Source organism: Gymnoscopelus braueri (genome assembly GCF_963280865.1).
Source record: "Gymnoscopelus braueri genome assembly, chromosome: 3".
Taxonomy (NCBI): domain Eukaryota; kingdom Metazoa; phylum Chordata; class Actinopteri; order Myctophiformes; family Myctophidae; genus Gymnoscopelus; species Gymnoscopelus braueri.
This window is the reverse complement of record NC_137612.1, coordinates 4,071,583-4,087,493: the sequence shown is the minus strand read 5'-3', so window position 1 is coordinate 4,087,493 and position 15,911 is coordinate 4,071,583. Positions and strand designations below refer to the sequence as shown.

Below are 15,911 nucleotides of genomic sequence, written 5' to 3'. Positions count from 1 at the left end.
AATCTTTTTTTTTGTCCAAGTTCTTTGAGGAACTTTTGAACTCTTGACTTGAACCATGTCTTTATAGGCAGACATTCATCGAAAATAGCAGATCTACAAGCTCACAACGCGTCACGGAGCTTGTAGATCTGCTATTTTTGACGAACACATTTCAGCCGGTTGATGACGTTTATACGGTTTAAGGGGTTTGGGTTCTTTATAGAACCATGTCTGAAAGGTTCTGTCTGGAACCAAAAATGGTTCTTCTATGGCGTCACTCTGAAGAACCAGTTTTGGTTCCAGTTGGCCCCTTTTATTTTTCTGTGTGTATAGAAATGAAAAGCATTTATGCAGACCATATTTGTTACTAATCCCCAGTGGTGGAAAAAGTACTCAAATTCTTTACTTAAGTAAAAGTACCAATACTGCAATATAAAAATACTCTGTTACAAGTAAAATTCCAGAATAAAAAATGTACTTGAGTAAAAGTACAAAAGTATTGGCATAAAAATTTACTTAAAGTACCAAAAGTAAAAGTACTAAATATTTGAAAATAGCCGATCTACAAGCTCACAACGCGTCGCGATGCGACGCGTTGTGAGCTTGTAGATCTGCTATTTTCAAATAGCCTGTGTATAAAATAGGTCTAAAGTGGTTAATGTATGTTTCATTATATCATAATTTATATCTGCAAAGTAACTAGTAACTAAAGTTTTCAAATAAATGTAGTGGAGTAAAAGTACAATATTTGCCTCTGAGATGTAGTGGAGTAGAAGTAAAAAATATTGGAAATTGGAAATACTCAAGTAAAGTACAAATACCTCAAAATTGTACTTAAGTACAGTACTTAAGTAAATGTACTTAGTTACTTTCCACCACTGCTCTTAAGAACCAGTTTTGGTTCCAGTTGGCCCCTTTTATTTTTCTGTGTGTATAGAAATGAAAACCCTTTATGCAGACGGTCAGACCATGTTTGTTACTAATCCCCCCTTCCCTCTTGGTCTTTATCTCTCTGTAGGAAACTGTGTTTGTTGAATCCTGCGCCATGCTGTACCCGACCGCTATCCAGTGTCTCTTGTCCACCTTGCTGTCCATGTGGGGTCTGTGCCATGGCCAGTCAGACTCCAGCACCCCGGTGATCCAGCTGAGGTTGGCGGGGGAGAAGCGTAAACACTACGAGGGTCGTCTGGAGGTGTACTACAACGGAGAGTGGGGGACGGTGTGTGATGACGACTTCTCCATCCAAGCTGCCCAAGTGGCGTGCAGGGAGCTGGGCTATCTAGACGCGGCGGCGTGGTCGCCATCAGCCAAATATGGAAAAGGAGACGGTAAGCAGTGTTGGAAAAAGTACTCAAATTCTGTACTTAAGTAAAAGTACCAATACTGCAATATAAAAATACTCTCTTACAAGTAAAAATCAAAAAAAAAATGTTTACTTGAGTAAAAGTACAAAAGTATTGGCATCAAAATGTACTTAAAGTACCAAAAGTAAAAGTACTAAATATTTGAAAATAGCCGATCTACAAGCTCACAACGCGTCGCGATGCGACGCGTTGTGAGCTTGTAGATCTGCTATTTTCAAATAGCCTATGTACTGTATAAAATAGGGCTAAAGTTAATGTATGTTTCATTATATTATATATTATATATTATATCATCATTTATATCTGAAAAGTAACTAGTAACTAAAGTTTTCAAATAATTGTAGTGGAGTAAAAGTACAATATTTGCCTCTGAGATGTAGTGGAGTAGAAGTAAAAGTATTGGAAATTGGAAATACTCAAGTAAAGTACAAATACCTCAAAATTGTACTTAAGTACAGTACTTAAGTAAATGTACTTAGTCACTTTCCACCACTGACGGTAAGAGAACCAGTGTGGATGCAGAATGGGTTATGAATGCGACTCTATAGTCAGTTTCAGGTAGTAAACAGTGGTGTGTTCTACCGTGTTACGCTATATACGTAGTGTGACCTGCAGAACATTTTCGTAGCCAAGCGTAGCCCTCTACTAACCATTTCATCTGCTGAAAACGCGCTAGTGTATCTCCATGACCACGCGCATGTCGTGCAGGGAATGATTATCGTATCCCTCCGAAAAAAAACCTAGAACACACCACTGGTAGTAAACAATATCACTGCTGTCCTGAACAGTCTAACTTCCTGTTTGTTACCGTTACGCTTGGAAACCAAAATTGTAGATATTTTCATCCATAATGATTATAATGGATGGATGGAATGGATTTTTTTTTTGATGATGATGAATATTATTGTTTCAAATGCTTTGAGCTTTCCTGTATATAAAAAAAATGCATCAAATCATTTTCCTCAAAAGATGACACTTTACTTTAGGAAGGTGACGACATTTATTCTGAATAAAGCCCAACTGTCAGCTCACAGACTTGGGGCTTGTATCGGTCTGTGTGCATTATACGGTCTCCGGCCTAAAAACTCCCATTGGCCAATCCATGAAGTGTTGATCTCAGCCAGCTAGCCTGCAGCCAGGCAGCCCGCCACACACATTCAACAGCAGTATATCTCCTCAGACAGTTTCATAATGTTCCATGGAAATCCTTGAATTCAGCGCACGTTTACCCAGTGTGATTGCTAATCCCCCTCAAGCACTGGTGGTTTCCACATTAAAGGACAACTGAGACACACCAATCAGCACACTTGAGCACGAGGGGGACAGACTGGAAAAAAGGGGTGTGAGCCAGACACGTGTAGCGTAGACATAATCTCATCTCCCCTCTTTTTGTCTTATACGAATTCCTTCATAACTGTAAATTGACAAACTAGTTTCCAAACTCCATAAATATGATAGTTGCTGGTGGAGGAAGGGCAAAGGGATGAGTCAGATGAAAGTTGTCATTCATTTAGTGTCTCTTATTAAAGACACATGTTTTCCTACTGAGTTAACCACAGCGAAACATCCCACATGTCTGTGGGATGCTTAGCTGTTTGTTTCCGTATGGATGAGAACAGTTCCTAACCATCTGAGGCATCACATTCATGATGTAATGTCTGGGGAACAGCCAACATCCCAGTAAACATGGGATTATTATACAGTATCTGACCACTTTGCATGGCTGGGGTACTGTCAGGCCATTGGCTCTCAAAGTGGGGGGTCCTTGGGGTGGTTCAAGGGGGTCCCCAGCAAAATGAGTTAATACAGCATTGCAGTCATTTTAACCACATTTATGGGTTGGCTATTCAAAAATAGCTGTGAGCTTGTACATCCGCTATTTTTGAACATTTTTGAAAATTCTTGAAAGTGTTGGGAAAATGTTGGAAAATTGCACATTTCTTCAAAAAATCAACCAAATTAATCAACCATAGAAGGGGGCTCAAAATGCTTTTTAATAAAAGAGAGTCCAAGAGACCCTGGACAACATTCCAGGGAGGGAGCAGATCTGATAGGGAGGGGAATGCTTTTACACAGTATACAGGCTGTGGAAGCAAAGGCGCGGTCAGTCACCCCTGAGCCTAAGTTTAGTTCTTGGTACAGCTAGTAGCCTCACGTCAGCTGACCTGAGGGACCCGGAGGTAGGAGGAGAGGTTAAAAGGTCGGCAGACCATACCACACTGGAAAAGTAAATAGACCAGAATAGAAGTACATAGACCACAATACATACTGTCTTGTCTCATGTCTGTATCTCACCCAAGCAAAATGTTTTATTGCTTGGGACTCGAACCAGGCTACATTAGAGCCTAAGTGGCCGGGCCGCAACGCCAGCGGTCCGGGCCTTTGTGTGCAAAGCTTTTAATTGCACATTTAATTTCGGTTCTACAACAGGGGAGATGGGAGAGCATGGTGACCTGTCTCTGAACTGGTTCGTAACGTTCCCAGGCCTTGACCAAACAAAGCCTGATTATCAGACTGAAGCGAGAGGCAGTCCACTCAGTGAGTGGGCGGGGTCTATGGTCTGGAGCCAGGCTACAAACAAAGAGCATTATTCGACTCGGCTTCCAATAGCTTCCACCTTTACACTTTTCTATGGATGGCAAATTGTACAGTAAAGAAGCCTTACTTGAGACCATGTGACAATGTTCCATTTCCATTTTGCTCTTGAGTACATTTTAGTTTTGGTTTGTGGGAGACCCAGATTTACAGAAATGCTGCACATGGTTGGAAACATTTTTTTTTATTTGAGTCCATGTCCTTGTTGTTGAATCTGATGCTTGCTGATAACTGCGGTCGGAACAAGAGGGTTTTCCATTTCCTGCAATCATGACTTCAGCCTCGACGAATGAAAAGAACCATTGTAATTTAAGGCATAAACACACTAGCTGAAGTGTTTTCTACATTTTCGTGGGTCAAAAACAGTAGTTCTTCCCACAGCTCTTATGTATGATCCCAGTTTGAAAAGGTCTTAAAAAGTCAGAGGCTACTCAGTTTTAAACTACAACTGATATTGAATTCATGTTTACAGGAAGAGTAGTGATACTGTAACTTCACCAAAACAGGTCAAATGAGGGTTTGGTGTTTCTTATAAACTCATGACCATGTTATTTATTTATAAAACAATCATCTATTTTATTCAGATCTCCCGGCTTAACCCTACGGCCAGAGTCGAGGAGCATTAAGCTTTGTCTAGTGTGGTGAGATTCTGAGCCACGGCTATGTGGTCGTCTTATAAATGCCTGTAAACGCTCAATATGAAAATTCATGGTTTCCTGAGTATTCGCTGCTCTTTTCACTGGCTTGTGAAATTACGTTCCCATAAGCCTTGCAAATGATAGCTTTAACAGAGCAATTCAGTTTTTATCATACCTGGCAATGTTCAATATTTGTTTGGACATAGACCTTTAGCTGTACAATAAAACGTTCCCTCTGACGCCGAGCTGGAACTCAGAAACTCTGTTGTGTTTCGGTGCCAGGCAGCTGAGCTGTTATGTGAATCTTCCAAATGAAGCTATATCATCTGCCTGGAGGCTGCCTACGTGCATAACGAAATGTACTCTGTGAGATGAAGTCACGTTGTAGGTATGAGCAGGTTGCTCCCCAACAAACAACACGTTCAGACCGTCTGGCCTGCGGAGCAGTCCATTGGTGGTTTCCATGCTCACAGTTATGAGGTTCCCCTACATGGCTGACTCATTACAGCCAGCTGGGCTGCACATGATGTACTGAATGAGTGGCGAACACCTCCTCCAGGTTAGGGGTGAAAGAACGTGACAGGATGTGGTGAGGAAGAAATGCGGTCTCCCATGTGAGCTAGTCTCCTGTCCTGTCTCAAGGTCCAAGACTTCAATGGAAATACTAAAATACTATGTCAAAAGGGTGTGACACAGGACTTATGTTTTAGTATGAGGAACCGAACAGAACAGAACGTATTATTATCTGTCTTTGATCCCGTGTGGCCATGCATAACTCAGTGGAAAGAACATTGTTCTAATACTTCCAGGGTAGGAGCTCAATGCTTGACAGAAAACACATGAGTAAAGTACTCATTATGGCTGCACGCTTGCAGGTGATAAGTCGGTTAATTGGTCCACCTGGTCAATTAATAAAAAGTTTTTTCCTGGGAAACGATAAGCACATCTCTGGTATGCACTATGTTTAAAGTGGTCTTTGTGCATTACTGCATGTAACAAAAATATGACAGAGTAGCTGAAATAAATAAATACATTCTATGAGTATGCAATATAATAGTCAAAAACGACAAAGTATCAAACTCTGGGTGGGGTTTCCCACCTCAACACCATGATATCCCAAAAATGGCATATATATATATATACAGTAATAGACATTCATTCGTGTCTTTTCTTCTCTCCATTCCAGGTCGTATCTGGCTGGACAATGTCCACTGTAGAGGCACAGAGAAGAGTCTGGCAGAGTGTGAGTCCAATGGCCTTGGTGTGACTGACTGCAAACACTCTGAAGACGTCGGCGTGGTGTGCAACCAGAAACGCATTCCTGGTTACAAATTCATCAGAACCATGGACAACAGTGTGGAGGTAATATCATTATGGAGATGCACACAAAAATGTATATGAACAACACGTGTGTGTGTGTACAAAGAATACACGTATACATATATAAATGTACACATGTTTAGGTTGTATGCGTGACTGTACATACTGTATACATGAACCCATTAAAACCGGGATAGCATCAGTGCCATTTCAGATTTTAGCGTTGGCTATTCAAAAAATAGCAGATCTACAAACTCACAGCGCGTCACTTCGTGCCACGCTGCGAGCTTGTACATCTGCAATTTTTTAACATTTCTTTTCTAGTGAGAGAACTACTGATTTAGAAGCCATTTGTAGAATCGGCCTCAGGTCTTAATGGGTTAAACATAAACAAGTGACCGCAGACGTTACGTACACATATTATTCAGGCATGCACAGTTTGCACACTAACGGAACAGATGTTCAATTCAACAACAAAAGAGTTAGAGAAAGAAGAACAGGCCTTAGATTGAAAGATCCTTGTTGTTAGCAGTGTCCGTTGCGAATAAGTCCGCTTTTCTGGTCTTTGACGTGCATAGGAGCCTAATGCCCTTCATTGACATCAATGGAGAGTTATTTGCTGCTTGTCAGCCTCATTACGCTCTGGACAGCGGTGAGCAGATCGTATCTCCACTGCCTGCAGCTGTGCTCAAAGTCACAGTTTTGACCCCTCGGTCGCTGACCTTTTTAATTAAGCGCAGCCAATAGCTAGATAGTGGGCAAGACTGAACCAACCAACTTTACGAACGTGAAGACAGAGGAAAAATGTGTTATGTGGGAGAACGTATTCCTGAGTTGTACCTGTCAAATACTTGGGGCTACCATGATTTACATTTTCTTTTAATATTTCATGGTGAAACATCAGTTTTCAGTTGGAGGAAGGGAGAGAGAGAGAGAGAGAGAGAGAGAGAGAGAGAGAGAGAGAGAGAGAGAGAGAGAGAGAGAGAGAGAGAGAGAGAGAGAGAGAGAGAGAGAGAGAATGACAGAGAGACTGGAAGAATGTAAGAGAAAAAAGTGAAAAAATGAGAGAGTGAGATTTAAAGTGGTGTGACAGAGAGATAGAGGAAGGGAGGGGAGAGGATTCTTAATAACAGACACACACTCAGTTTACTGTAAACAAAGATGGCTGGTGTTAAGTCGCTTAAATACCTACAAATATTTATTCAATTCACTCTCTGCTTGCACTGACCATAACGGCAAGCCGAGCACAAGATACGGGTCTATGTGAAAGAATTAAGAAGCAAGTCCTTCCAACTGTATGTCCTAGGCCAGGGGAGAACTACAGATGTTTTTGTGGTCTGCCTGGAAACCACGAAAAATTACTTGTGTTATTGCATTGAAAAAAAAAATACATCCCTCCATTTGTTATGAAGAATCTTCCTAAAATGATGCAACATGTCCTGATCAAAACCTCAAAGACTGTGGTGCTTAAATATCCAATAGCCCTTATTCTTTTAGGTGTATTTCATTCTGACGAGTCACGTGAAACAGTCAGATTTATTGAGAATGAATGGCAGTATACTTTTTTTTACCATTTTGGTGTCTAGACTGAGCTGGTCACTTGCTGCAAGTATAGAACACGAAGTCCTAACGTCACTCGTTCATCCCCATGGTCACGGAAGTCATTTCTCTATGGAGAATAACATTGAGTCATCTTAGAATCGTCTCATATAAGAATTATGGTCCAAAAATAAACAAATTGCCCCGACGCTATTGTCAGGGAGGTGGCTCTGTATCGTCAGTATCGATAGTCAGTCACTCATATTTGATACAGTCTGTCTCTGGCGAAGATTTTATTAATTCGGCGGCGGTAACGTTAGCGTTTTCTCGCCGTCAGTTGATGCTTCATATCCATATGAGTCAAACCGCCGTGCTCATTTGTTTACTTTTGGAACACAGTTCTTATATGCCGCGATATTAAACACCATAAAGCTTAGAACTTGAGATCAGAGAGTGACTATAGGAAGATTCTCCCCAGGCGAAATCTAGAATCAAGAGTTTGGAGGTGGATGTTGGTTGGAGGACTAGAGGTGGGGTGATGAAATGCAGGAATGGTGAGCAGCAGCAATAATTGTAGGAGCAGTAACTTGGTTGGAGTGAGATATAGGGAGCAAGTACATTTCACAGCTTAAATAGATGCTTTGTGAAAGAGGGTGTTGGGTGTGGGGACTCCCTCTTTCCTTGGTGTTTTGCCTTGATTGCGCTTAAACCCTTACATTTAACTTCACTAAAACTATGCCTAAACCTAACCCTATAACCTCACAAACACTATGCCTAACTCGAACCTTAAACCTAACCCTAACCTCACAGGAATAATGCCTAAATCTAACCTCAAAACCCTGTCCGCCTGGGCGAAACACCTGGGAAAGACATCCTCCCGTTGGATGTGTGTTGTTGAAGTGAGAATGTATTACGTGTCTAGCAGCGCAACTCAAGTCGACTTCCTGAACTACAGTAGCTTGCAGGTATCGCTCCAGTGAATATTACTGGAAATTTACTGGGATACTGTTGGTATTTCCCTCCCCTCCACTCTGTTGTTTGCCACTTTACCATTATTTTTAACTTATTTCAGATAACGTCAGGCCATTATTTCAGGCCATTAAACTAGACTAGACTTGCATGTCTCATAGACTCCTCATTGTTAATGTAAAAGAGTTTTCAGAACACATGGTGAAAACATTAGGGGGTACTTCAGACCGCTGTCAAGGCAAGGTGATGTCATAGGGTATAGGGGTCTCCCAGGTGGGCAGGGTCTCAATATTTCCACGCAGTGTCATATTTGTCCACAGGAACCCAGTCAAATGATAGAAGAGTGAGCTGGAATGGTCTCGCCGCCATTTGGACCATAATGACTTTGCCAGGTCTCTGCTAGTCTATCCTCACTCACACTAGACCCCCACTCTGCTGTCTGGGAAATGTACACACGCACACACACACACACACACGCGCGCGTGCACGCACACACACACACACACACACACACACACACACACACACACACGCACACGCACGCGCACGCGCACGCACACGCACACGCACACGCACACGCACACGCACACACACACACACACACACACACACACACACACGTACAAGTGTACAAGCGTACAGAATACAAACAAAAACATGTCCTCAGACCTCACTGAAAGAAACGGAAGAAATGATGTAACTATGGCATGCTCTTTCTTCAGACAAACACACACACACACACACACACACACACACACACACACACACACACACACACGCCCACACACACAAAGAGGGGGAATACCATCCTGTCTGGGTGATGAGAACGCGACTTTGCCGGATGGAAAGTGTGCGTGGGTGTGCAGACATGAGGGGAGAAAGGGAGGAGGGAATTCCTTCTGAATGGACCTGTATGCCAGTACAGATAACCGAAAACCACTGCCTCTGACTCACAGTACCAGTAGATAATATTAAACCACTGCCTCTAACAAACAGGACCAGTACAGATGTTCTAAAACAGTGATTCCCAGACTGTGGGACCACTAGTGGGCGGGGAGGATATTGCAAGTGGGCCCCAAAATATTTGACAAAAGACTACGATTTTAATGATAACACGTATAACTTTAATATTAAAACATGTATGTAAAACAAAAGGTAAATGGTTTTCTTTGGTTAAAATAAGTGTTAAATAGCTCTATATTTTGATAGTACTCATTGCTAGAGTGTTTGTTCAGTAACTGGAGTCTCCATGTCTCTACAGCTCTTTATTAAACAGAACATGCATTTTCAGGTCGGGATAACAATTTTATACAATCAGGATAGAGAACTCAGACAGGATACAGATTAAACAAGTGAAATTAGAAGTGATTTTCTTTAGATTAATTTAGATGGTAAAACAATGTTGAAGTACAAAAAATGAAGTACAATGATGGTAAATGCAAATTTTCATTACCCAGATCATATTTAACAATTTGGTGACGTTGCAAATAACTCATATTAGAAATGTTACATCACTGAAAGTATACATCACTAATCTGATTAATCAACCACTACAATGAATGGATCCAATACGTTTTCTGTCTCCATTAATTAATTCAATTGTTTGACCCCTACTGCTTTGTTTGTCCATGCTGGGCTGCCAGTCTGTGTGGGATGGCCAGCACGGTGTCTGTGTTTTACTGGACTCTGTAAAGGCAACAGGCCTGGGGAGAGCATCTCACATCACTGAGTATCTTTCTCATGACTGGTTCTTCGACTATGAGGCAAGGGAAATGAAGGAGAAACAGGAAAATCTCTCTAAAGTCTCTTTGCCGTAAATTGAAATGCTCACTGCCGAGCCAAATTCACAACCTTATATATATTTTTTGTGGTCAGTCTATAATGTATTTTTGTAAGCAGTGGCCTCTTGTTGACTATTTGTCCTGTTTACTTAGCGTCTCCAGGGTGTTATTGGAGTTCAGACCCCCACCCTGTAAATATTTCCTTGGACCACCGTGGCCTTTGAAGTTGCAGCGGAGAGGAATGGTGAAAGCTCCTTGATGTGACGTCAGGCAATGAACAGCCCTGTTCCTGCTATTTATTCACACGATGAATTGGCATTCTGTCTCCGGTCTGGAAAGGTTACACCCTAAACCATGTCAAAAGTTTACAAACTGTTCTAACTAACAGAGACAAGCAGTTGATGCTTTTAATTTAGCTAAATAGCGAAGCTGTTGAACAAAAACGTGTTGCTTTCGCGGGCCAAGCATTAGGAGAACATTATGAGAACATGTGAATATGAGGTCATATTTAGAACTCTCAGAAACTGTAATTATTAAATTCAGCTTTGACCACAAATGGTAGGCCATGCATATTGAAAACAGTTGCATGATGCTCATGAGAGTTGATATATATACACCGCATTAAGCCGTGATAGTGTACTGTTACTGTAAGTATGTATGGCTTCTTCTTCTATCTCACTCAGAATTGACTGAAGAAGAGCCAATCATTCCTCTAGTCTGGCCAAACTCTAGATCTGACCAGATTCTAACCCTTCTCAGAACTGTCTGTTAACCTCTAACCTTCCTACGGCCTTTTTTCCAGTAAGTGATGGCCATCTTTAGTCTCATTCTGCTGTGAGCTCTGGAGATGTGTACTGTCTATCGTCTTGTCTCCTTGGCTTTTTCTGTGAGCTCTAGGAGACTTGTGCTATGGTCTCTGTCTTGTCTCATTCTTCAGTGAGCTCTGGAGATGTGCGCTACCGTATGTCTTTCGCCAGGAGACATTCTGTCGCAACCAGTTGTCCAATACACTCATTAACTAAACACCTATCAGCAAGTGTCATTCTAATTAACGTTTAGATTCCATTTATTGTTTTAGCACAGCAAAATGTGGAATTTACTAGTTTGGATAGAGTATACAGTGTCTGCAGAGTATGTACACACAGTGAAATTCGCTGTGTGTACTCAGTAAAATCCTCAGTGTTAATTTATCCATTTGTACCCTGTCTGAGTTAAATGAACACAGAGGATTTTAGAGTGTATGTGCCAGACTGCCAGTTTGCAGCCACTAAGTTGTTGCTTATATCTGAATGTTCTGTTATGGTGAGTTAGTCTCTCTTGGACGCTAACCTAATGAATAAAACAAATGAAGTCATGGACCAACAGGGGGTAGGGGCCGGGGGGTATGTTTCTTTGCAGAAGCAAACACTGAGATGCCAGAGAGAGCTGTGTTTATTTGTCATCTGTTCAGGGATGACTCCGCTCACTCCACAAATGTCAGGTCGCCCGGTGTGCACGGGAATGGCATGCCACACGTGTTACCAATCTCCATGAACTCATGGTCTGGCTCCTGAAGCCTGATTTATACTTTGTCATGATACGACGGGTGTCAAGATTGTAGATCGGCTATTTTGGGGGCTATTTTGGGTGAGCAACAAAGACACCGACATCAAGTATAAATTAAGCATAATTGGTGAACTGGAAGGAACAGACGCTGGTTATTTCCAAGTGGTGTGTTTGTCAGTGGCTGACAGTTGTCATTTGATGCTAATTATAGGTTTATTATGGGTAAGTGAGATGGAAGTCATTGCAGATTTCCTCTACTTGTCCTAGTCAGTTGGCATAACTACAGAGATTTGGACTCTAAATGTAATATGTAATTAGATATATTGGTTTTGAGCATGCGTGTGCCGGAGCGCTTGTCTTATCTTGTCTTGTTTCTGAAGACCATATTGTATATAGTATGGTATGTAGACGATATAGATGACTGATGGAAAACCTGACCCGGGTCAGGTCATTGATGCATGCCAGAACCTAATGTACAGTAGTGGCATAGACAGACAGGGGACAGGTCTAGGCGAGTTGTTTAGCGCTGAGGTCTTCCACCTGAGGTGAATGATGTCAAAGGAACGATGGGATGTGAGATGCTTTTATAGCGTTTCATGAGGATAAATTACTATCACCAGCAGGAGAAGCAGCTGGATGTGCCCCTCGGTCTCTTTCATAATGACCGAGTGTCGCTTCCTGCATAAACTCTTGTCTGAAATCAACACAAAGACGTCTGCAGGCCAGTTGTAATAACACAATTCAACGAGTAAGGGCTGTTTGGCTCTCTCCACACAGCTAAACAGCTAGGACAAAGGTTGCATTTCTCCACCAGGGCTAAATGGTGTCCCTTTTCAAACATGTCAGTTCTTCGCATGCTCCGCTGTTCAACAAAGGGAAACCCGAGCCAAGTTTGGTTTTCAGGAGGTTAGCAAGAGGCTTGTGAGGAGGCAAGTGATCGAGAGGAGGATGGGTTGATGCATGTCAGACAGCTGGGGTTGTTCTCCCTCTCATACAGACAGAGAATCGCTCCAGAATATCCTGAAAAGCTATACCAAGATCCAACCACATGTTCAACAGCTGGGTCCCACCATGTTCTCAGCTCTCCTGCACAAGGCCCAATGATCTAGCATGTTTATACCTGGCATTGTAAATTGATTACTCTTTCTTGAGGGCTAATGCATAGATTACAAATTTGTTTGTGCATGGGTGCTTGTGTACACGTGAGTGCGTGGCCTGCGTGTGCACGTGTGAGTGTGGGCACGTGTTTGTGTGCACGTGTGAGTGTGTTAAAGAGCATCTGTTGGCTTCCTCTTCTCTACTTTATCATGAGCTACACTGCAATGGATGTAACACATGTATAAATACACATCAGCCCTTCCTCCGTCTCTCTCTCTCTCTCTCTTTCTCTCGCTATCTCTCTTTCTCTCTTTCTTTCTTTCTCTCTCTCTTTCTCTCTCTCTCTCTCTCTCTCTCTCTCTCTCTCTCTCTCTCTCTCTCTCTCACTCTCTCTCTCTTTCTCTCTCTCTCACTCTCTCTTTCATTCTCTGTCTGTCTATCTCCGTCCCTCCCTATGTCTCGCTTTCTCTTTCTCTTTCTCTGTCACTCTGTCTGTCTGTCTGTCTGTCTGTCTGTCTGTCTGTCTGTCTCTCTCTCTCTTTGCTGTATGTCTCAATATACCTCTCAATCTGTCTCTCAATCTGTCTGTCTGTCTGTCTGTCTGTCTGTCTGTCTGACTGTCTCTCTCTCTCTCTCTCTCTCTCTCTCTCTCTCTCTCTCTCTCTCTCTCTCTCTCTCTCACACACACACACACACACACACACACACACACACACACACACACACACACACACACACACACACACACACACACACACACACACACACACACACACACACACACACACACACACACACACACACACACACACACACTTACAAACACTTGTCTGCTGGTTTAAGACAGGGCAGTCAGTTAAAGTGGGGGCTTTGGGGACAGATGTGAAAGTCATTTCAAGGAGCTTTGCTGACCTGTGGATCTTTCCCTGCTTCTGTACTTCTCAGCCATATGGCGTGGCTACCATTGACTTCCCCCATTTCTTATTACAGGAGGAGGGCTGCATGCACGTGTAGCTGAACGTGAAGCAGGGTTGGAGGGTTCAATGAGACAAACGAACTGTACATTTACTCAAGCACTGTTACTTAAGTACAATTGTGAGGTACTTTTGCTTTACTGGAGTATTTCCAAATGTCAATACTTTTACTTCTACTGCACTACATCTCGGACTCGGAGGCAAATATTGTACTTTTACTCCACTACAATTATCAGAAAACTTTAGCTACCAGTTACTTTGTAGTTTTTGATTATTATTACAAAACATACATTTACCACTTCAGCCCTATTTAAACTTTGGTTAATTGAAAATAGCCGATCTACAATCGTGACGCGTTGTGAAGCTTGTAGATCTGCTATTTTCAAAGCATTTTTAATACATTTGGAAACTTGTGAAATGGGACATTCTACAAAAGGAGTACTTTTACTTTCAGCAAGTAGATTTGAATGTGAATACTTTTGTACTTTTACTCAGAATACCAAACTTTTATTTGTAATAGAGTATTTCTGCATTGCAGTATTGGTACTTTTACTTAAGTACAAAATGTGAGTACTTCTTCCACCACTGGCATTAGTCAGACCGTGGCCTGGCTAGACCGTAGTCTTGTGTTCACACACCTCTCTGTTGAGCGGAAACCCAGTCGAGAAAACAGTTGTTTCCAGAAGGAAATAGTGGAGTAATTGGATGTGTGAGTCTCACTTTTTAAGGGACTTACTACTGGATAAATACATTACAGTACATTTGTGAAGGTTTTTTTCTTTTGGCAAGTGAGAAAAATATTTGGGCTTCTATTCAAAAGAACATTTGTATTATTGGAAAGAGAGGCCCCAGCATGCAGTATATCAGTAAGGAATGCTATTGTAGAACTCTCTCTTACCGTAGTCAGGGCACTCAGGGCACTAGGGCTTTACAGAAATGTACTGATGCGCATCAATCTTATGGAACAGATGGAAACGTTGCATAACATGGCCTTAGCTACACCCATCTTATGTATACCAGGAATTTTGTGAGAGTCAGACACTGAGTTCATCTCTGTTCGGTCCTATTAAGACACTGAATCTAAACGCATCTATCTGACATACTGTAGGACACGGTAAAATCCTCGGCGTTCATTTAAAAATGGGGAGAGTTACATCAACACATGATGGTTTCATTGTGTAGTCTAATCAGTGGTGGAAAAAGTACTCAAATGTTTTACTTAAGTAAAAGTATCAATACTGCAATGTAGAAGTACTCCGTTACAAGTAAAAGTCCCGAATTCAAAATGTACTTGAGTAAAAGTACAAAAGTATTGGTATCAAAATGTACTTAAAGTACCAAAATTAAAAGTACTAAAATGTTTGAAAATAGCAGATCTACAAGCTCACAACGCGTCGCATCGCGACGTGTTGTGAGCTTGTAGATCGGCTATTTTCAAATAGCCTAGGTATAAAATAGAGCTATAGTGGTTACTGTATGTTTTATAATGTAATAATTTACATCTGCAAAGTAACTAGTAACTAAAGTTTTCAAATAATTGTAGTGGAGTAAAAGTAGAATATTTTCCTCAGAGATGTAGTGGAGTAGAAGTAAAAGTACTGAAAATTAGAAATACTCCAGTAAAGTAAAAATTCCTCAAAAGTGTACTTAAGTACAGTACTTGAGTAAATGTACTTAGTTACTTTACACCACTGAGTCTAATGTATGTCTCAATCGTCATTACTCATCTCTGATTAGTCACTTATCGATGACAAGCATGAGAATAATATAGAAGTGGTCATTGCTGTGACTCCATGTTCTTTACATTGTGGTTGGAATATCTTACGTTTCTTTCCCAAAAAAGGGGTTGGTTATTAAAATGTCCACGGCCACCTTGGGCAATGGGTACACAGGATTATGCTGATGTTATGTCTGCTGGTCTGGGTTCTGTGGGGGAAAGGTTTCGACACACATCCCATCTGAGGGTCTGCTGCCACTGTACACATACATTCCGTTAGCTGGTTTCCTCTTGGAACGTCCCAGCCAAATCAAACACTTGTAACCCCACTTCAGTCTCACCTCAAAGCCCTCTGTTTGGCCAATGCACGCACACACGCACACGCACACACA

The 15,911-nt window shown here is 41.7% G+C and overlaps 1 protein-coding gene across 1 annotated transcript in view; it reads left to right on the top strand.

The window, feature by feature from the left end:
* Positions 1–15,911, top strand: part of loxl2a (lysyl oxidase-like 2a) — a 52,357-nt gene that overhangs the window by 2,996 nt on the left and 33,450 nt on the right. The window contains exons 2-3 of the mRNA XM_080424121.1: positions 998–1,307; positions 5,763–5,938. Coding sequence (XP_080280247.1) covers positions 1,025–1,307; positions 5,763–5,938 — 459 coding nt within the window. The 5' untranslated portion in view covers positions 998–1,024. The remainder of the gene's footprint in view (positions 1–997; positions 1,308–5,762; positions 5,939–15,911) is intronic.